The following is a 21,780-nucleotide window of genomic DNA, read 5'->3' as shown; positions in this document are numbered from 1 at the left end:
AATAAAACCTGCAGTCTGTTTGTTCTTCTTTGCTTCTGCTTTAATCAAGGTGGGGAAATGTATTCAGCTGAAAGGAAGAAGGGATCAGAAACTAAAACAGAAGCAGAGAGACTGAAGAATGGAGAAGGGGGCTGCATGGACATGGGTAGTGTAGCGGTGATTCTCAGGGGAACAGAACAATCTGTCTGAAAACCAGCAAGAGTACGGCTGTGCAGTATTGTGTTGAAGCTTTTACTGCAACAAATCTGCATTCTGGACCATGCTCAGAAAGACAATTTAGCAAAGTGTGAATTAGGAGACAGGTTTTCCTTCCCTGGGTTTGAGTGTCTGAAAACCTGGACCACAGTAGATAAAACAGTAACTGTGAAATCCAAAAAGTGTCACGGCATTGATTTTCTTAAAGACAAACAGGCTGTTTCAGATAAATGTTAAATTCCGCAGTCAGATGTTTAAACTACCCTTGGTAATGCAAGAAATAATTTAAGGCTGTCACTCATGAGAAAATATATTATTGTAAATAACGCATGCAGTGAACATTTCCTTCTCACTTCTGGGTTTGGATCACAGTTCAACCGTAAACGGCAAGTGAACTGGTATTTATATATGACTTTTCTTTTTCCACATGTCTTTAAGTGCTTTTTACCCATCTCACACTCACACAGAGATGGATGCAACTGGGGCCATTTGAAGCTCAGTACCTTGCCCAAGCACACATGAGGACAGGAGGAACAAGGAACTGAACCTTTCAACCTCCAATTAGCCAAATATTTCTGTGCTTCCACTGCTTAATTCAGGTGTATGTCAATGATTATCCCCACAAAAAAGAACCATACAATGAGAATCAGATGAAGGAGGGTAAATAAGGTCTTTGATAAAAGCCAGAATTGCGACTGACTGACGGAGGTGAAAACATCTTTCAATAAAATGTCTGTTTTCTTTCTCTGTGCATATCACATGTCTTATTACTAAATAAACATCATGCTAGAGAACTTAGAGCACACATGGGTAAAACATGGCTGGTGCTAAAAGGAAAACTAAACAACCTCTAAAAATAAACAAAAGATGGAGTTTGAGGAGAGAGTTTGAGCCTATGCACATGAAAGGAGGTGTACTCATGACTTCTTAAATATGTAAAAAAAAAAAAAATCCCACTTTACATCCATCCATCCATCCATTCGCTTCCGCTTATCCTTTTCAGGGTTGCGGGGGGCGCTGGAGCCTATCCCAGCTGTCATAGGGCGAGAGGCAGAGTACACCCTGGACAGGTCGCCAGTCTGTCGCAGGGCCCCACTTTACATACCTTTTTAAAAAATAAATAAATAAATAAATAACTGAGGTCTCAGTCACACGGTTAATGATCCCCTTCCCTCCTGGAGTGTCAAGTAGTTTCTGGAGGTTGCTGGATCTTGCGCGATGAAATCAAGTACAAAGAGGGCACGTCACAAAAACCTCCTTGCAATCACGTTCATTACTAACGGGTTGCCACAGTAGTCTGTATAAAAGATCTGCAAACACTCTCAAAACTGCTCTCCAACTAGTAGCAAAACTGTGTACGATGCAAACTGGGAATAAAGAACAGTTACTTTCAAGAAAAAAAAAAAAATTGTCTTAACGCTGTGGCCAACACATTTTGTGAAACTTTCAAGTGCAGTATGTGTGTTAGAAGTCTTGACTGTAATTACCTACATAGGTAAAAATGTCACTCACTCAGGCACACAGTCAGAACACAACAGGAGATTATTTGATGCGGTTGAGCAGATGAGTAATATGAAGGTGCGCTTATTCTTATTCAATTTAATGCACCTTACTCACCATACTTTGTGGGCACGAGACCACGCTGCAGATAGCTTCCCCTCTACGACCAACACTGCCCAGTATTTGACTGGTGGGTGTTAATCTCCCACCTGGGTGGCAGGGGGTGTGTCAGTGCACACAACTGACTGCGTGCTCATCCCACACTTGAAAAGAGTGAAACAAATGAGACGGAGCGGATGAAGCTCAGCCGCCACACCTGTTTCCCATAACCTCTGTGCTCCTCTCCTGGGGAACTGGATTGCTGACTGTGGACATACTGTATGTATAGCTTTTTAATATGGACTGTAAAGCAACAGTGTGCTCATGTGACCCTAACAGCCACACAATGTGATCTACTCTTTCTGTTTTTCTGGGAAAAACCCTGGACTCCTGAAAACAGTAGACAAAAACACTGTTTAAAAAGTTTCCCTCTGTTCATTCACGGTAGGTAATTAACCATGGAAATATCTGGAAGACATTTATACAGCACCGTTTCCTATGACTCAGTAATTGAAACATTTGATTCCTGTCTATCCAAGATTTATTCAGTAGGCAAGACACACTAGTAAAAATAGTACTGCTAATATTAGCATTTTTTGTGTATTTTTCTATATTTTCCCCTTTCCTTCCAATTCTGAATGGCTAAGCACTCAGGCACTGCAGTCATAATGACTGGTAACTACTAAAGTTGGTACAGACATAAAACAACAAATACCACCAGAAGTCAGTGACTGACAAAATGAGACAGTGGGGTTAAAAATTACTTTTAGATGGATTCTATATAGTCACCCCTCATTTCTTTATATTTTATTTCACTAGCTGGGCCCACGTCCTCGTTTTAGGTTTGACAGCGTTTTAGTAGGTAAAGGTGAATGCTTGGACATGAATTGAGCTGCGGTTTGGGGAAGGCCTCGAAGAGGACTGGCGACGGTTCCCGGGTCTGGCAGATCCCCATATACTAAATAGGAGTGAAGAAGTTAAAGAATTGAGAACAAGGAGGGAGGGTGGGGCATGTAAACAAGAATGAACAGTTTGCAGAACTTGGGGGAACCTATATAGATGACAACCGGAAGGAGCGTGTTTGGAGGCGTGGTCCCGCTCCTGAAATTCCGATACATAATCTCCAATAGAACAATGGGAAATTGGGTTGTATACAGTATATAAGTCAAAAAGTAGAGCTTTTACGATTCTAATAATTCTTGAAAGTCAATATTTGATAAGATTACCTTTATTCTTTAACACAGCCAAGCTTACTTAGACTTTCTTGCATTACTTGCACATTTGTGTGAAATGTGCTTTATTGCAAAATGTGCAAAAGCACAGCAGTTCATCCCTTGAATTAGGTGCCTCCTTTTTGATCTTTGAAAGATTCATATGTCAATGACAAGTGGTTCAACAAACAACAAAATGCTTTGGAACACATTGGTGGAATGTTGCAGTCAATACCAAAGCGTACTGGTGCATTAGCCCACTCAAGAAGAAAGAACACAAAAAGAGAGCTATTCACACTGGAATGAATGGAAAGTGGTGCCATCTTCTATGCCCCACTTACAAGGTATAACAAACAGCAACTTTAGTGTCACTGACGATGATGTGTTTTAAATTACAAACAAATTTGCTGAAGAGGTAAAACTGCGGTTTACAACTCAGCTTTCACTAAAGGACCACCAGGAAGCTGCTTGCAATTCAGAGCCTCTGACAGTCAGTCACATCTGTCATGGAAGAGGAAGCAAAGGGTGGAGTCAACAGGAGCCGGTGACCACAGACTGCTCCCTGAACTCCCCACACAGCCTACACACAAGCCTACACAACAAAGCCACACACTCATCTGCTGATGGCCTTCCTTCAAAAAGAAAACCCTGTGTGCATTTAATGTCATTAGGGGTGTTCAGTCAGCTGCTTCTCAACTGAGATCAAATAAGGAGGCTCAGATGGATGTGACAGCTGTGACCCACACATGTGAATCCAAATGCTAAAATGCTCTTTCAAAGCCATTTTTCTTGCTCATAATTCTGATAACAAATAACAACTGTGGATAATTAACATCAGCAATGAAGAGAAATGGTTGAATCTACTGACAAATAAATCAATAGGTCATGCTAAATTATCACTATCACTGTTTGGAAGAGACTAGCTGAAATATGCAGAAGCATCAAGTGAGTGGTGCAAAATTTATCATGACAAAGGGTGTTTTTTTTAAGCATTAGCTATGGATAGGCTGATTATTGGGGTCATTATTCTGTGTTTTTGCATGCTGATTTGTCACAATACAAAACTGCCTCTCTCTGTATGACTTTCTGTGATATAGGGTCCTACCCACATAATGTTCTGATTGTTTACATGCTATGGACAAAAGCCTATCACCACTGAGCACAGAGCAGAACACAGTCTGAAGCAGCTCCCGTAGTGGAGCTGTGGTTTGGACTGCATATCGCAGATATAGCTGACCTTGCAATAAATGCTGCAATTCTTTCTGCTGTACGACCACACAACCATGACAAGCATGCACAGTTTCCCAGATGCATTAATGATCAAATGCAATATTTTGCAGTGACATCCAATGAAGGCAAGGATAGCAGGCTTGCTATCAGGCCAGCTGGAGGGGTGAAAGTAAGACAATGCTGTCAAAACTGAAGAAAACCAAGACATATTGGGAATAGATAAGGAAAAAGGATTACAGTGGCGAAAGCTACACTAAAACAGCAAAAGGGCAAAGGGTTATGCTAGTGGTTAAGTTAGCAGGCAGCTTCAGACTACACTGAATATTCATCCATCAGTTTTCTACTGCTTATCCAATTTAGGGTAGCTGGAGCTTATCCCAGCTGCCACAGGGTGAGAGGCAGAGTACACCATGGACAAGTCACCAGTCTGTCGCAGGGCTAACACAGAGAGACAGGTAAACATCTGCAGTCGGTGTACCCGTATAGAAAGGCCTTGGCCAGATGGTGGATTTAAACCAAGGACCTTCTTGCTGTGAGGCAACAGTGCTAACCCCAATAGTGCATAAGGCTTAAACAGACACTAAAACACCATAACAGCTAATACTTAAAACATAAAAAATAAGCATTAAAATAGCAGAATAAAAACATGACAACATGCTATTTTTAAAAATATATTAAAATATTGGTTATCCTATAATTACTAATGTCTGTAATCAGTCCTGAAAAAGTTAAATCACTCGATCCAAGGTATTAACGCTGTAATTGCTCAGAAAAGCCAGTAAGACTGGGATGTAACTTTATATTAAGTTATCCAATCTCCTCCCCCAACAAAAGGGTCTTGACCTGATCTGCCCTATACCATGTGGTGGCAAAGCCACGGTTGTTTTAATTATATTCCTAATGACAAAGTAACTTTCTTGGCTACATCATGCTGTCAATTAATGAGTCCAGAATCATATTAAGCTTAAGGACCAAACCTGCTCAGTCGCTGCACTGCTTTTTCAAATCTATTTCTGAGTCTGTAATTTGGGGTGGCTCCATTACTACATTATTTATTTAGATTGTGAATCATGTGGCCCCAAGAGAAGGAACCACAAAACTATGGTCTTCAATTACAGTCCTCACAGCCAGTGGCCACGCCTTTTAACAAATCCCCTCCTCAAAAATCCTGTCCACACGCTACAGCGAAGTGAAGAAAACTAACTTCAAAAGTGTTTACATCACAATGTCCCCTAGGACCACATGGCTGCTAACAATGTTTTTACGAGTCAAAAACCTGTGCACATTTTTATCCAAACACAAAACCGAAAAAAAAAACCCCTAAAACTAAAAATGCTGGCTACGTTATCGTATGTGTTCATGCTAAGAAAATCTGGCTGTAGAGGTACCATGTTGGACTGGAAAATCAACAAACACACTTGAACACGCCTTTGAGGCTAATCAGCTTAGATTGCAACATTGCATTGTTTATCGGTTTGCTGTGATGATTTATGAACCAGTGTTTTGTGGGAACAGACACAAAAAGAAAGGCACGAAGAGGCTTCTTTAAAAACATTTGTTGAAAGCAACTGAAATGAAACTGACTGTAGCAGGAGGACAGGCGCAAAAGACAAGTGCTCAACCGATTAATCAGTTTACTATAAGAGCAGATATTATACAATTTAAGACAAGACATGGCTTCTCGGAGAGTTTTTGCTCAGTCTTCTAGGGTTTTAAAGCAAAAATATCTGCTCTTTAATTACAGATCTGACAAAACATGGCATCTCTGTACATCAGCTTAAGCTCTGGAAAACTGTAACACATATTGTTTGGATCAAGCATTTAAGCAAGAATATAATTAGAGATAAATCAATAGTAATTCTAAGTGTCTAGGCAAAAAGCACAGCTTTTAAAAGGCCATTAGTTACTGTTATATTGGGAGCCACACTTGTGCTGGGCAGCATCCTGAGCTTAATTTCATGCATGTTTGAATTTTGAAAATAATGGTGAACAGGCGAAATGCTCGCTCAGGTTTTCCAAGTGGTTTACATGCACTATATTGCCACTAGGAGCGCAGAAGAGTGTACTGAGATGATACCCATATTAACTCAGTTCCAATCATACACAATATTAACAATCCACAACCTGTGGGGGAAAAAAAATCATGGTACGGAATAATTAATGATAAAACCACTTAAAGCATTAATAACAGTACATTTACATGACTAAAACAGAAAGGTGCCAAGAAATATCAGTGTTGTGACATAAATCACAAAGTTTGACCTTGCATTAGTCTTATGAACATAGTCAAGTTAGAAACAAACAAATATTTGCCCTTAAAAGAGGGCAGAGACAAAATAAACACAATAGTTGGATCACGTATTTTGAGACCTTACTTGAATCACCTTGTTGCTGAATTGCGCTATATAAATAAACTTGCCTTGCCTTACTATGATTTCACTCGCTTTTCTCCGAGCTTTGTTCTTTATTTTTTGCCTCTATCGTAGAGTGAAGTGGATTTTTGTGTGTGTCACAAGTTGAGCAAACAGCTTCATCCCAACTCCTGTAGCGCAACGTTCTGTCAATTCGCCTCACTCTGTATGTAATCACACCGCATGAAAACTTCTGTTGGCATATGGTTTGAACACATCATAACAATGTGTCAACAGCTAGGGAAGTAAGGGTGGGCTTCCCTCATTACATTCAAGAACAGTGAAGCCATATGGGGGATGAAAAAAACAAGACTGGGGATGAACCCAAATGACTTGAGACCCAGAGAGGAGCTGGGTTTGTCGATTGTTGATTTTTCAATTGTAAAGAAATGAGACTCGCTTTGTGTCATGCTGTCTCTGTGCTGGACTTTCACTGGAGGCAAGTCTAAGGGAACTCTACTCGCACACAGCAAAAGGGAATCAGGTAGGGCAACGATATGAGGTTAGTCAAGGCTTTTTCAGACCCAGCTCTGCTGTGGAAATATTAATGCTAAGGAGCCAGTTTGACATCTAACCTAAAAGCAGAACAAGCAGTCTATTAAGGACCGAGTCTACTGAACACATGAGCACTACTGATAAGAGTCTAAGTGTGGTTTACTTATTATTTTGATTGTTTTTTTTTTCTTTTAAATGGTTTAAAAGAGAAGTGTTTTTTTTGTATAAACCTTACAGATGGCCATGAAAAAGTTAATAGTAATAATAATAGCTCTATTATGAACCATCCAGAATCTTAAAAAAATACCATCATGCAGTTGGTTTTTTTCCATACCGCCCAACACTATGTTACACATTACAATGAGCAATACAGTAAAAGTTGTTCTTTCGTGTATTGCTCTTGGATTCAGAAAAGAAAAGAACACTGGTGTATTTCTGGGTAGTATTTACTTAAGCATCCATCTGTGTTTGTGTCTGAGACACAGCAAAGCTCTCCAGCTGCTCTCCTCGGGACAGTGAGGGGGCTGGAAGGTGCTTCAGCTGGCATGCAGCCCAACTGCAGGTCAATACTTCTACAGACTCTGCGACTGCAGTGCATGCACTCAAATATGTCTTCATTTCCCCTGCCACCCCTTACCCCAAAGCTGAAGACTCTGCACTGACTCTCCTTCTGTCGTGTATCACATAACCTACAATCCATCTGTAACCAACCACTTGGCAAACTTTTCACAAAGGAGCCTCTTTTTTTTCCTAGCCATACGTGACACCCGGATTGTTCCATTTCTTGTCTATTTCTGTGCACCTCTAATCACTGCTTCTCCTCAGTTTGTAACCATGTGGGTGGGAGACAAACTAGCCGGTAAATCCCCCAAACGCCCTGAATGATGTTAGCCAAGTCATGATGTGACATACTGTAAGTAACCTCAGCTTGAAGGTCTGCCCATTATCACCATAACACCAATCAGTGCCGTGTCTGAGTTATGTCTCCTGGAATAAGCTGAAAATCTTAACACAGTTAGCTTGTGTGTAACAGTCGCTCCGATGTAAAGAAGTTAACTGATGTTAACGGAGTTGAATTCAAATGGGGGGAGGAGAGTGAGTTTTAGCTAACGGTCAACTGACGCAGCAGCTACTTTCCCATCAGTGTTAACGTAAAGATAACTGTCCACAGGCAACAACTAGCCTGCTTAAGCTTAGCTTAAATGCAGCAGGACGAGCCCACCACAAAACAACAAAAACTAGCCAGCCGGTTTGGGTAGTGGACTGTATCCGTGAGGACCCTCTCCGAGCAATCCTACTGCAACAACTTCTTTCAATGGCCTCAAAAGTATTATGGGAGGGATGATACAGAAACCGTTAACTCACCGGTAAGTCCGTATACGGTGAGGAGGGATATTAAAAGTCGCAGTCCGTTAGATGGCAAAGTCCTCCTGAGCGGTAATCTTTTCTCCATGATTCCTGTGTGTCTGTGCGCCTCGGCACTCCCGGATCCGTTCTCCTCGCTCCTCGCTCGTCCCTGCTCTCTCTCTCTCGCTCGTCCCTGCTCTCTCTCTCTCACTCTCTCTCACTCTCTCTCTCTCTCTCTGGCTCGTGCTCCTGGGGAGCCTCTCTCCATAGCTACAGAACCGCGTGGGCTGTACCATTCTGCAAGTCAACAAAAAAAAAACAACAAAAAAAAAAACAACACACACATGAAACTTAAGAACGCACGCGCGCTGACCCACTCGTCTCCGTGTGTATACACTTTTAGCGCAGTTCTGAAATGCTTGTCATTGAGCCGTTTGTCTTTTTGTTTGTTGGTTTTCTTGTGGGATTTTTTTTTTTTTGGTACTTTATATACAGATTCGGGCAACATAAATATAGGTAGCAGGGCTATCACGATCAGCACTCTAAATTATGTTTAATTGTTATTTTATTACGTTTAATTTCAGTTAGTTTCTCGTGTGGAGCCAGTTGTCGATGTTTGATTGTTAAGAAAAAATTTTAAATTTATATATCAAATCCATTTAGTTATTTATTCTTATTTTCGCTCATTTCTTTGTCTTCTTCTTCTCATTGTTGTTATTATTATTATTATTATTATTATTATTATTATTATTAGTAGTAGTAGTAGTAGTAGTAGTAGTAGTAGTTGTTGTTCTGGTAGTAGATCTTCTCTCATTATAATTTCATTGGTATATGTCAGGGGGCTTCAAAGCCTAGAGCAGATACTACAATGTAAGCACTGACTCTTAGTAGACAACCCAGTCTTAAGAAAAAAAAATCTATCGTGGCTTGCTTGTATTGATTGTGTTGGGAAAACTTGCCCCAAACTGACGTTTCAGATAGCTTTGAGCTTTTTTAGATGTCACAGTATAGTTCAAGTATGCAATAGGCTAACTGCCAAACTGAAGTGACTTTATCCAGTCATAAAATAGACGACTTAGTCTAGTTTTACAGCAAAGAAAGGATGCTTTCAGAAATAAGTGATTCTTGTTTTTAATTTAATTTAAAAAGCGGCTAAAAGTAGAACTTTTTGGTATAAGCACTCTTTATCTTTTAAACAGTGTCAGTTCTTCCTGTCAAAGAAAATGAGGTTGTCTAAACATCTTGGATAACTTGCCATAGTGCTTCAGTGGATTTAGGCTGTCTTGGTATCGTCTGCCTGTTCACGCAATCCCAGACTGACTGCATGATTTGAAATCGGGTCTCCGTGGGGCCATATAAACCATCTGTTGCTGTATGTTTGGGCTGTAAAATATGGGACCGATCAAAAACCTCCCGGGTGATGAAAAAAAAGTAGAAACATCTAAACTGCTTAATTATTTTCACATGAAATATTACAACCTTAGCAATAGCAGTCATTGTTGTTGTTATTGTAGGGACAGCAGGATTAGCAAGAGGGAGTCGAAAACATTTTCATACGCAAGATTGATGAAATAGTACTACATTTATTAAGAGGCACAGTTTCATAAGACTATCTTGATACATCTGAAAGGACTTTTGCAGTTAGAAAGGATCAAATTTTGACTATGACTAGGCTCAAAAAAAGATATTGATTTCACCCCTAAGTTAATATAAACCTATCTGATAAGGATCATAAACAGTTTTATAAGAAAGAAGTACTAAAACCTCACATATAATGAAGTTTTGTTTGTTTATTTGTTTGTTTTTTTCTTCTTCTTTTTTGTGGAACGAGTGAGGAATTTCCTTGTTTTAAGGTCTCACTTGTGCAAACAGACATTAAATGTGAACAGAACTATTTATAGCACAAATAACCATTTGCTTTTTAATCATGATTATCGTCTTCAGTGCAGCAACTGAACAGGCAAAGGTTCATCAAGTTGCTTAAGAATATACTAAAGATGCTTTTAGTGGGTTCACGGGTTTTGTGGGGATTAAAAACAGCAACCTACTGGTTACCCTTCAGTCCCTCTAATGACCAAACCCAATCTATTTTACATCACATTTTCATAAGCAGGTGTTGAGGAGATTGTAAGATGATATAAGTGCTGCTTTCACTTTAGCAAGTCCAGTCAATCACTTTATGCCCCTTCTAACCTCCTTAATTACAGTAAAATACACAAAATACGCATCATGAGCCATTCTCCCTCAGTCCTTTAGCACGTAAAAAAGGAAACTGACAATAACCCCTACACACACCAGAAATGCTAACATTGCTGTACCATTAACCAAGCCTCAGTGCACACAGTGCACACAAAGGTTTTGTTTTTTTTAAATCAGCTTATTAATGTTAACTCAGTCACAGATATGCTGAACTATCCTAAAACTGTAGTGGAAACAAGGAAGTGAATGTGAAAGTTAATATAAACCCCAGGAGATCAGTCACTGAAGGACAAAGCAATCACATGCAGGTACAGTGCTGGGGGGAAAAAAGTGTGCACTCATCAGCGTGAATGCAGACACACTTCGACTACTCTGTCCTAAAACAAAGTGGTAATGAAACACTCTTGCATTGTTCTTTTCTTTGAGATAATTACAGCTTTTACACATTCAGGAATCCGACGCTGTGTGCAGCACTGTGTTATTATCATGCACTGAAGCTTGAGCTGATAAACTTGCTCGCTCAGCAATTTTAGGCGAACATCATATTTATTCACTGAAGATAAGCAAAAATGCTTGTTTCGATGTGCCTCCCTCGCGTTGAGCCACCAGTTTCATTCTGCAGTGATGTCTTTATAGACTCTATTAGCTCCGAGTCCTCATCAGGGCAATGTGAACTCTGCAGGGAACCTCCATCTCCTGCAGAACTGAACTCACTCCCTCTCAGTGCTATAGCTCAGCTTTACAGTGATTAAAGCATGACCCGGGATGTGTCACCACACTGTACCCCTTACCTTCATACCCTCTGGTGGTTTATTTATATCCTCAAAGAGCTATAAATCCCCAGGTGAAAGTGATGGCCTTTTCACTAATCAATCTCCCCTCCTGGGGCACTTTGCATTGAAACGATAGAGTTAGTGCAGCAGGCAACCTCTTGTCTTTATGAGATGATAATTCACATCTTATTTTCGATTATCCAACTCTTAATGTGTTAATTATATCAACAATTTGGGCAAAAACTGCTTCAGCAAGGCTTATTCCACACCACTGGCATAAATGCATACAGCTGCATAAATACTTAAACCCCCCTCAGTAGCACTAAATAGTTTATGAGCATTTATGGCCCATGACCTTTGTAATTGTGGTTACCTCATTGAGGTTTTATGCAGCAAAAATACTTTTCACTAAGTGTTATTACATTTTCTTCCAGGCAAGCAATGCTGCACTGGCACCACCTCCCCTGTGACCAGTGGCTGCACATCCACACAGGCTGTCTGGGAAATTTGGTTTTACAGTCTGTGAAAACAGCCTTTGTTAAACACAACATTCCTTACTAGTCGCACTGGTCAGCTGGCCCTTGCACACCTCAAAACCTCCCACCCATTCCTCCCCCATTGTAGCCACACTTTCAGTCCAATCTCCTGCCAAGGTTTGACCATCTACAACGAGGAGAGGTCACCTCACTGCTGACGCTACACACTTGTGCTTGCACCTCCACACAGGTCTTTCCCTTAATGAGCTCTGTATGAAATGGCCTCTGTAGTACACACCGACCTTAAGAAAGTACATGTGAAATTAAGATAGAGTACCTGTTACAGAGGACATACTATGGATAAGGCCGATAACTGTGCACAGCTTTAAAATGTTATTTAAAATTACTCAGTATTCAATCAACTTTTAAGAGATGCATAAAAGTAACAACTGAAGAAATAAATTACAGTGTTCGGAATTCAAACTAATTAAAATTCATACAGAGTCTCACTGTACTTTATGTGCAGACACCAGTTCAGGGACAAAATGCCATATGTAAATGTAGGTATGCAGTACAATCTGGGGCTCCTGTTTAATCACAACTATTAATTCAAAACAAATCAATACCGGCTGCATGTGCTGGAGTAAAATATGAGTTGCATTTTGCATATATAAAATACATGTGGCATGATATGAAAATGTAAATGCAATGCATCCCACTGAAGCAGAGGGCAAAGATGTGTAGTGGAGTGGACTTAGATCGCCATCTGCTGGAATAAGCATAAATAACCTAAGACAAATTTCTCTGCTTCATCACATTTTTAACTTTCCTGGGAACAAAGACATTATATCCAATTATGAATAACTCTTGTTTTCCATGTTTTAAATTTTTCCTTAAAGCATCATAATTCATACATTTTTAATGTTTTTCCAGAGGTTGAGTCTTCACTTTTTTCCTGTTCAGTGGCGGTGTGGAAAGACTGCTGCTGTGGATGAAGTGACGACAGGAAAGCAAAGGAGGGGTTTTGAAACCTGCCTAAAAGCTCTATTGAACTCAATCAGGACATGGGTAATTAGCAGTGAAGGTAAAGCTGCTGAGTGAAAACAAGAGATACAAATAACAAGCAAGCTAACGCCGTTTTTAAAAGACTTCTTCAGAGGGACATACGGGTGGGAATCTGTAGACATTTCAACTGCAACAACAAAACAAAACATGCAAGAATTATTGTAATGCGCAAAGAAGGTGCTTGACAGTCAGTCATCTGGGCAAACTTACTGTGTTTACAAAGTGTCTTCTGGTCATTTTAGAAAACAGAACATTTTCACAATGACCACAGGGGATATTTTGTTCGCATAGTTGGCACTCGTGCATCTCATTTGAAACACTAACAATTGAGTTTGGCAACAATGTAAAGTGGACACACGGTCTCCTGTCCAACTTTAGCAGAAATTAAAAACGCATTTTCTGTGGATCAACACCATAACAACAACACGAAAAACAGTTTGCATTTTGTTTACACAGGATGTTTGTATTTATTGCAATAAATCTTGACATAATACAAATGATTTGTGTTCGTTCACTGTTGGTAACCCAAAAAAAAAACCCCATTAAAGAAACACTCTTCCAAGAAGCTCTGAATTATAGATACCCTTTTGTTGATGTTGTTGATGTAAGCACATCAGTTTGACCAAACCAAATATATTACACATCATAAAAGAAGACAGTGTTAGAATAATGAGAAGTTATTGTTTTCTGATACTCGTGGCTGTTTGTTTCAGTCCTCTCTTAGATAAGCCTCAGGCACCTCTTCCTCCTCATTATTCTCTAAGGAGGCGGCATACTGTGCCATCCTTTGAACCTCCATTACTTTAGTCTCGGCTAACTTCTTATCTGCATCTAGTGAGAGTTTTCGTGCCTCCTCCACTTGCGCCTGGGCCAACTGAATGTTCGTCCTTGCAGTTACAGACGCATGCTCAGCCCCTGAAAAAAAACAAATGCAAACAGTGTTCAAAGACTCACACAACAACCCTATCCAGTTCAGACATTAGCTAAAGTCATTAGGCAGCCTTCCTTGTCCATCATCTCCATTCTGTTTAAATGCAAAAACCTGTCCGTCTGCAGAGTGACAGCAAATGATCCATACACCGATCAAGGTGCAACACTGTCAGCACCTGAATAGAAACCACCACAAATGGCAATGTAGAAAGCTTAAAAAAGATGAACCCTAGGAGAACTTGCCTCAACACTACAACCTGACTGTTGTACCACACAGGCCAAATAGCTCATGTTTTTTTTTTTTTTTTTTTTAAAAACAACACACCTGATGTGTATGCGGCCTCAGCTGCTGCTTCACAGAGCTTCATTGCACTGAACCAGGTTGACTCGAAATGCTTGCAGTCTTCCTGTCTGTCATTAACCTGTCAGGACAAAATCAGAATAAGACCCAAACAGATCTACAGCAACCTGTTTGTAAATCTGTGGTCACATTTACAAAGAATGACGAAAAAAAACAAAACGAGATGTTTTTCTTTAAATACTTCTAACCGAAGAGAGCAATGAAGACTGACCTTTGCACGCTGGCCAATGATCACCTGCCAGACTGAATCCTCCTCTGCTGGGGTCAGTTTTCCCAGTGAATCCAGATATCGTTTTTGTAGGGCAATGAGTGTGTGCACAGCCTGGAATAAGGACAAGGAGCTTATTAAAGAACAACTTAGTAGTACTTTGGAAACAGTAGGAACACTTCAGGGGTCACCACAGCAGAACATCTATCCCCACTTCACCTTATCCTTTACATTATCTTAAGTCACACCAACAATTTCCCTGTCTTTTTCTTCACTTCATCCCTAAACAGCTCCATGGTCACCATTTACTGTTGTCCATTTCTCCACTGCACATGTTCAAACAAATTAAACTTTATTTTAATGGTTTTAACTGCAAGATTAAACAGTTGCTAGATTTATGATGCAATCTGAGAGCATGAAAGTGTTGGAACAAAGTGATATTTGGAGGCATTTTCACATGCAGTTTAATGTGTTGCACTGAGCAGGATAAGCACTGCAGTCTGCAAACTCGTGATTTTATAAACCTTTATTTATCAAGCTAATAAGCAGATTTTTGAACAGGCATGATGTGTACTCACTGGGAATGGGAAACTCGATACTGGCCTTACATGATATTCTGTACACTGGTCTGAAACATGGTTCAAAATAGCCACATCATATGACCACAGCTAACTGATGTTTTGGTTCGTTTCATGCCATTTTTGACAAAGTGGCTTTTCTGGTGCTTCTATGTTTGATCAGCAGACTGCTGAACAAACCTGATGACACTAAATACCCAAAAAACATATGTCATTATGATCATCATCAGTGTCAGCAGCAACCACAGCAAAAGAATCAGCAAATAGTTTGTGGGAACTCTTTGACAGTGAAACCCAGCTATACCCACCGTGCAAGCATTGATGCCACTGCAGAGGTCAAAAAAATACTTCACTGATGTATTTGTTCCAGACATGACACATGATCCACAGGTCGTTTACTGACATTTATTTACAGGGACACTGTGTTGTTTTTATAATAAATAAAAACAAGTGTGCTGTGTGAACAATTTTTTCATGGGGATGTGACAAAAAAGAAACTAACTCCCCCAAAATGCTGAAAAACTCATTTTTGAAAGAACATTTTTTTTGTTACACATGACAAATTTAGACATTGTTACTTGTTTTTCTCTCACTGAACTGTACTAAGCAACTGAAACAGCCTCGGTTATGTTAACGAAAATAGTATTTGCTGAAACACACAGTTCATAACAGTCACAGCATGCTGTTTTTATACCAGTTTTTCTTGATATGTTTTGAGGATTTCGTGAACACATGTATTGATCGTAGTTACTGATAGTCTACTAATTCTTATTTAGAACTGTGCAACGCTTGATGATAGGTATAGCTGCCAGTGGGTGTCATCAGCAGTAATAATCTTTACAAGATGTTAGACTGAGGAGTCTGTGGACCAGGTGTTTATATACTGAATTATGTGATTGTCTGCTTTGCTGATGACAGAGTGATGATGTTACTGCTTTGAGCAAGGCATGATCGGGCTACTGTTTCCCACAGACAGGAAAGGCATTCTGTCAGAAAAAGAACAAGCAGCTACTTTGGCTACTGCCTTTTCACAGAGGCTCATTACAGCAAGTAGGCAGGTAGTGATTTGGCTGAATTTTACGCCAGATGTCCCTCCTCTCACAACCCCAAAGGGGAATTCCTCAAATGGAATTGAACCAGCATCCTTTAATCTGCTAAATCAAATGTGTTATACTAAGTACTACATTATGGAGCCACAAACTGAATTATGTTTAATTAATGCAAAATCAAGGGGCACACACAAGAAACCAAATAAATAAACATTAGCAAAAACACAATATAATGCCTCCAAACCCCTATGATCACAGTATAATCTTTAGGTGATGGGCCAGAACGTTCTGATCTATGGAGCCCACACCACCCTGCAGAACACAGGATCCAAAGGATCTGCTGCCAAGATTTGAGCATGGGCACAGAGCGACCATGTCATAACAGGTGAAAACTGTTTGGGCAGGTACTACTCAACTTTGTGGCTGATCAGTATATACTTTAGTAGAAAAATGTAGTACTAGTTTTCACATAACCTGTTCAATGTTCTCCCATCAGGCAAAAGATACAAGAGTAATAGTAGCAGAATATCAGACTTCAGGAGTACTACCTACCCCCAAGCTTAAATACGCACTGAACCTTTTATTAATTCAGTTTATTTACATCCAGCTGTGATGATATAATCTGAACGTATTATGCACTGAAATTTATACTATTATCTTTATTATAATAAACACAAAAAATTATAATAATTAAAAGTTATATATTAAGCTGTATATTAAATGATCCTCTTGCACTGTGGACTGTTGTTCCACTAAAGCCATTTTAAAGAAAACTGATCCAGTGGAGTTTTTTATGGGGTGATCTATAGCATGAACTTGTATTTTTATACCATGTTGTGCAGAGTTGTGTGTTGTTGGATGTTTCTTGCAGTATATGTGAGCCCATCGAGATAAATTCCCATCAACTGTGATGGTAAAAATGCTACAATAAACATGAACTTGGACTAGATTTTACTAATTGGACAGAAAGTTTCCCATAAGAGCCAGACTTACTTTGGCGTACTCTGTGATGGCATCTATTAGTGCTAGACTGGTCTGAGAGAGAAAAGTGCTTGAGCTGTCGGTCGCCAGAGAGGCTGCTCTTTTGATTAGGGAGTCATGAGAAAGGGGTTCAACCTGCAGCAAAGACACAGAACATAAACATGTAAAGTAGGTCAGGTAGCGGATATATACTGCTGTGAAGTTTGTAACAACTGCTGGGGCAGGGAGGCCGACTCACCTGTTTGAAAGGTACAGCACACAGCCCACCGCCCACAGCTAACGACGCTACACCTGTGTATAGAATATTTCTCCATTTTCCCAGTTTACTAACTGCAGGCTTTCTGCTGCTCAACAGGACACTACCGGAACTCCTGATAAAACAAAAACAAAAAAATACTTTCAGTTTCAGGCTGCGAATTCCAGTGAAATCCATGACGTTTTTACCAGTCGATCAGGTACCAAAGCTCAAAAAGCCCAACGAGGGGAAAAAAACAAACAAACTAAAACCAAATAAAACATTAAAACAAAAGTGAAGCTGGTTTACAAATGAATGTAATTTTGAACATTTTTATTGAGTCACAAAAACAACGCTCATTTAAGCGTAGCTGAGTTATGACTTTAAGACTCATAACTTCCCGTTGCCATTGTTAACCGCGATATCAAACAAAAAAATCATTTTCCTACACTAAAGGATTTTCTTTTCAAAAGTCAGTTCAGCCTAGGATAAATCGACCTGATGACAAAATCAGTACGTATGTTTATTCAACCTTAATGCCTTACCTGACGAAACGGAGATACACTGCTCCCTTCCTAAGCGCGGCCATATTGATCGGCCGCAATTACAACACATCGAGCAAAGGGCTCCAACGGAAGCCAAGGAGGGACATACAATACAGGGTGCATTTCTATATCCATTTAACCTTTTCTAACGCTGTTCTTTTTAAATGACATCTAATAAAACGGAAAACATTTTCTATCAGTATAATGACTAGACTACTTACTGCTGTGAGAATACAAATCATTTCTGTACTCACTCATGCGAAATATGCCAGCAGGATCCAAACTACAAGGGTGCAACAAAGCACTGGGAGCATATTTATGCATTTTTAAAATGTACATCTTCATTATCTTACACTTTGCGTAACATTAGGCTGTTATTGCATTGGGGTTGCCACAGTATAAAAACTAATAATAAAAATGAATATATGATGATGAAGATATGATGTTAGGATGTATGACTGTTGGATATGGAAATTCTTCAGTAAAATCAAAAAATACAAAGAGACTTGTTCTTCTAGGAGTTTAATATATACAATACTCATGACGTTTACTCTTGATATTACTCTTGACTTCCTTAGACGCAGGTATTCATGGAAATATCACATTCCTATGTGTCAAGTGCTCCAAATATCCAGTTCTGTATGATCAGGTCTGCTTAAACCCTGTCCCTGCCCTTTTATAGATTTTGATTTAAAGAAGAAAAGAAAAGAAAATATCTTTGTTCTATTGAAAGGCCTTTCTATTGAAAGACTGATTCTTTACACCCCCCCCCCCCCCATGTTTAAACCCTGAAATAGTGTATTACAGCTTTCTGATTTCTGACTACATGGTATTAATGGCTGCTGCTAATACTGAAATTGGAGTGTTCACCCATGGTATTTCTGTGTAACTGTCAAAGCTTTCATATTAATTTCTACAAGGGCTGAATGTGCCTTGTGTTGGACAATCTTGTAATCTTCATCTAACAATGAAGTGAAAGCTCTGCAAAATACACACAAGGTCGCCCCCCTGTGGTTAAAGAGCTACATGCACTGTCTATCTATCTATCTATCTATCTATCTATCTATCTATCTATCTATCTATCTATCTATCTATCTATCTATCTATCTATCTATCTATCTATCTATCTATCTATCTATCTATCGAAATCAAATAGACAGACAGGCAGACAAGTTGAAGGCCCTTAGAAAAAGACACCCAAACTAAAAGCAGAAAAAACCCCCAGAAGTGTTATGGTCTTTTTGGCACATTTCTGCACCTCATGCATGCATTTGAAATTTCTTCCTGTGTGTCTTTTTTTCTAAATATTCATGTGTGTTGCCCTGACATGCCCATGGCAAAGGGCATTTTAAACCTTATCGATTCTTTTAATTTGGTGCAATGTGTGACCGGTCCCACACATGAACGTGGACACACTGGATCTTGTTTTATCTCATGGTTTTTCTGTTTTTAACATAGAGATTTGTGATCCTGTGTTTTCTGTGTGATGTTTGTAGTTTCTCTTCCCTGTACCTCAGTTAAACCTCGTACTGCTGCTCAGCACTGTCACATTTTTAACTCCTCCACTGCTGAGCAGTTTTCATGAGTTTTTAACCAGAGCTATAAAATCCTGGAGTTTTTATGCACCCAGACTGAGGAACTGAGCTCTTGGTTTTATTCCACCTGCGGGACTGCTTTGGACACTGTGGCTCCATTAAAAACCAGGCTGCCTAAAACTAAATCTGAGCCCTGGCTGAACAACATGACCCGAGCTGTCAGATGTGAGTGCTGTGAGCTGAGCCCATATGGAGAAAGGACAAACTACAAGTGTCATTACAGATGCTAAAGGACTGTTGGAGTCAGTATCAAAAAAGTGTAAAAGGTACCAAAAGTAAGCACTTCTCTGACTTTAATCTATCAAAATGTCACAACTCGCATGTTTTATTAACAGACCATTAACTCTGTTCTTAGTGCACCACATACTGACTGTATCGAGCCCTTGCCTGTAAAAATCTTTTTATACATTTTTATTGAGAAGGTCTCCTCCACCATGGTTGAAATCTCTCCTTCTGCTCATGACCCCACAGTCTCTGCTTCCTGCTCTGCTGTCTTTGACAGGTTTGAGCCGGTGACACTGACTATGCACACTAGCCTGGATAGATTTGAAAACTGTGTTTTTCGTCTGAAAACGCTCCGTGTCCACACATGCGTCCACATTGAAACGGCCCAAAATGCTTACATTCCAGTCATGCGTATGCGCATAAGAATTAAAGAATTTGAAGAAAAGCCATCTGGAGCATGTACAAACTGATATTAATCTTTTTAGGGCTGTCAAAATCGAGAACAATCAAAACAACTGCTGTAATGCCCTTCGCTATCTTTGTTTAATTGGTCACGTGACTGCATCACATGACTAAAATGCGTCATTGTTTTAGAAAGTTTGCGTTTTCGAGTGTCCACACTGTGATGGGACAGCTCCATTTTAAATGTATGCGTTTTCGAGAGCGTTTTCAAAATGCTGCATTTTTCCTTGAGGAAAACGCCGTCTCAGTGTGGACGGGAGACCAAAACAGAGAGAAAACGATGCGTTAGTGTGGACATGGCCTCTGTTCTCTTTAAAGGAGAGTCATTTGAAGCCTGCGGGGTCTCCAGATGATGCTGTCCCTCCTCGACTCTTAAAAGAGGTGTTACCAACAGTTGGTTCTTGAGCTGGTAAACCACAGTATGTTGTCAGGTGTAGTCCCTAATGATTTTAAACATGCTGTTGTCAAACCCCTGACTAAAAAACCTGCTCTTGATTCTAGGTTCTTGCAAATTACAGGCCTATCTCCAAACTATCTTTTCTAGAAAATTCTTGAAAAGATAGTTCACAGCCAATTAATGACCTTTCTGGAAAAGCAAAATGTTTTAGAGGTTTTCCAATCTGGTTTTAAATCCTTACATATCACTGAATCAGCCCTTTTAAAAGTTTTTAATGATTTTTTTTTAGCTACTGACGCTAGCCACTGTGTTGTTCTTGTGCTTTTAGGTTTGACAGGTGCGTTTGATACACTGGATCATGCCATTTTACTCTCTAGTTTGGAACAGTAGGAACAGCATTAGGGGCACAGCACTGGAGTGGTTCAGGTCCTAAACTTTTTGTGTCAGTCTCTGTGACCATGTGTCGTCCCCCGCTCCTCTCTTTTGTGGTGTCCCACAGGGCTCAGTTCTAGGCACCCTCCTCTTTTCTTTGTATCTGCTCCCTCTTAGTTTTATACTGAGAAAACACGGCATTGCATTTCACATTTATGCTGATGACTGTCAGATCTATGTCCCTCTAAAGAAAAAAGGCACTTATTCCATAAAGCCATTACTTCAGTGACTTGATGACATTCAGGCTTGGATGTCTCTTATCTTTTTAAAATTCATTGACAAAATGACTCAGGTGATGGTTTTTGGTAGTCCCACTGAGACCCCCAATGTGTATTTAGATTCATTGGCCCAATATAATAAGCCAACTGTCACAAACTTGGGGGTCAAAGTGGATTCTGAACTGAAGCTTCACATTCAGATTAAGGCAATCGTAAAATCAATTGTTAGCACTCGGCTGGATTACTATGATGCACTTTATATAAGGGTCAGTGCGTCATACATTGCTTATCTACAGAGGGTGCAAAATGCTGCGGCCCGTCTTTTAACTGGCACTCGAACGTTTGAGCACATTTCCCCTGTGAAGCTTCACTTCACTAGCTGCCCATTCCTTTTAGGATTCATTTTAAAATTCTTTGCTTTTAAAGCCCTCCATGGCCTAGCCCCATCTTATCTCTCTGACCTGCTACAGCCTTATACACCCACCTGCTCTCTCAGGTCAGCTGTTTCCTGAATGTACCCAGGACTGAGCGTAAACTTAGAAGAGATCGTGCTTTTACTGTAG

At 39.9% G+C, this 21,780-nt stretch overlaps 2 protein-coding genes across 3 annotated transcripts in view; both read right to left on the bottom strand.

The window, feature by feature from the left end:
* Nucleotides 1-8,840, bottom strand: part of nectin3a (nectin cell adhesion molecule 3a) — a 37,642-nt gene extending 28,802 nt beyond the window's left edge. For both annotated transcript variants that reach the window (XM_085243880.1, XM_085243881.1), the window contains exon 1: nt 8,507-8,840. In XM_085243880.1, coding sequence (XP_085100006.1) covers nt 8,507-8,594 — 88 coding nt within the window. In that variant the 5' untranslated portion in view covers nt 8,595-8,840. The remainder of the gene's footprint in view (nt 1-8,506) is intronic.
* Nucleotides 8,841-13,443: 4,603 nt separating this feature from the next.
* Nucleotides 13,444-17,981, bottom strand: LOC146560062 (diablo IAP-binding mitochondrial protein-like). Its single transcript, XM_085243879.1, has 6 exons — nt 17,889-17,981; nt 17,347-17,479; nt 17,121-17,243; nt 14,504-14,614; nt 14,257-14,353; nt 13,444-13,916 (listed from the first exon to the last, which is right to left on the bottom strand). Exons 1-6 carry the CDS (start codon nt 17,930-17,932, stop codon nt 13,711-13,713), a joined length of 714 nt encoding a protein of 237 aa, XP_085100005.1. The 5' UTR covers nt 17,933-17,981; the 3' UTR covers nt 13,444-13,710.
* Between the last annotated feature and the right edge of the window lie 3,799 nt (nt 17,982-21,780).

This window comes from Mchenga conophoros, linkage group LG14 (genome assembly GCF_057382185.1).
Source record: "Mchenga conophoros isolate Kocher_MC1m ecotype Shallow Benthic linkage group LG14, M_conophoros_male_GT1.1, whole genome shotgun sequence".
In the NCBI taxonomy this organism is placed as follows: Eukaryota; Metazoa; Chordata; class Actinopteri; order Cichliformes; family Cichlidae; genus Mchenga; species Mchenga conophoros.
Note: the sequence above shows the minus strand (reverse complement) of the source record. Positions and strands in the feature narration are given on the sequence as shown.

Coding starts and splice junctions, on each gene's coding strand:
- LOC146560062 (XM_085243879.1), bottom strand. CDS start 17,932: ATGGCCGCGCTTAGGAAGGGAGCAGTGTATCTCCGTTTCGTCAG. Junction 17,480..17,888: donor GTGTATCTCCGTTTCGTCAG/GTAAGGCATTAA, acceptor TTGTTTTATCAG/GAGTTCCGGTAGTGTCCTGT. Junction 17,244..17,346: donor GTGCTGTACCTTTCAAACAG/GTGAGTCGGCCT, acceptor TCTTTGCTGCAG/GTTGAACCCCTTTCTCATGA.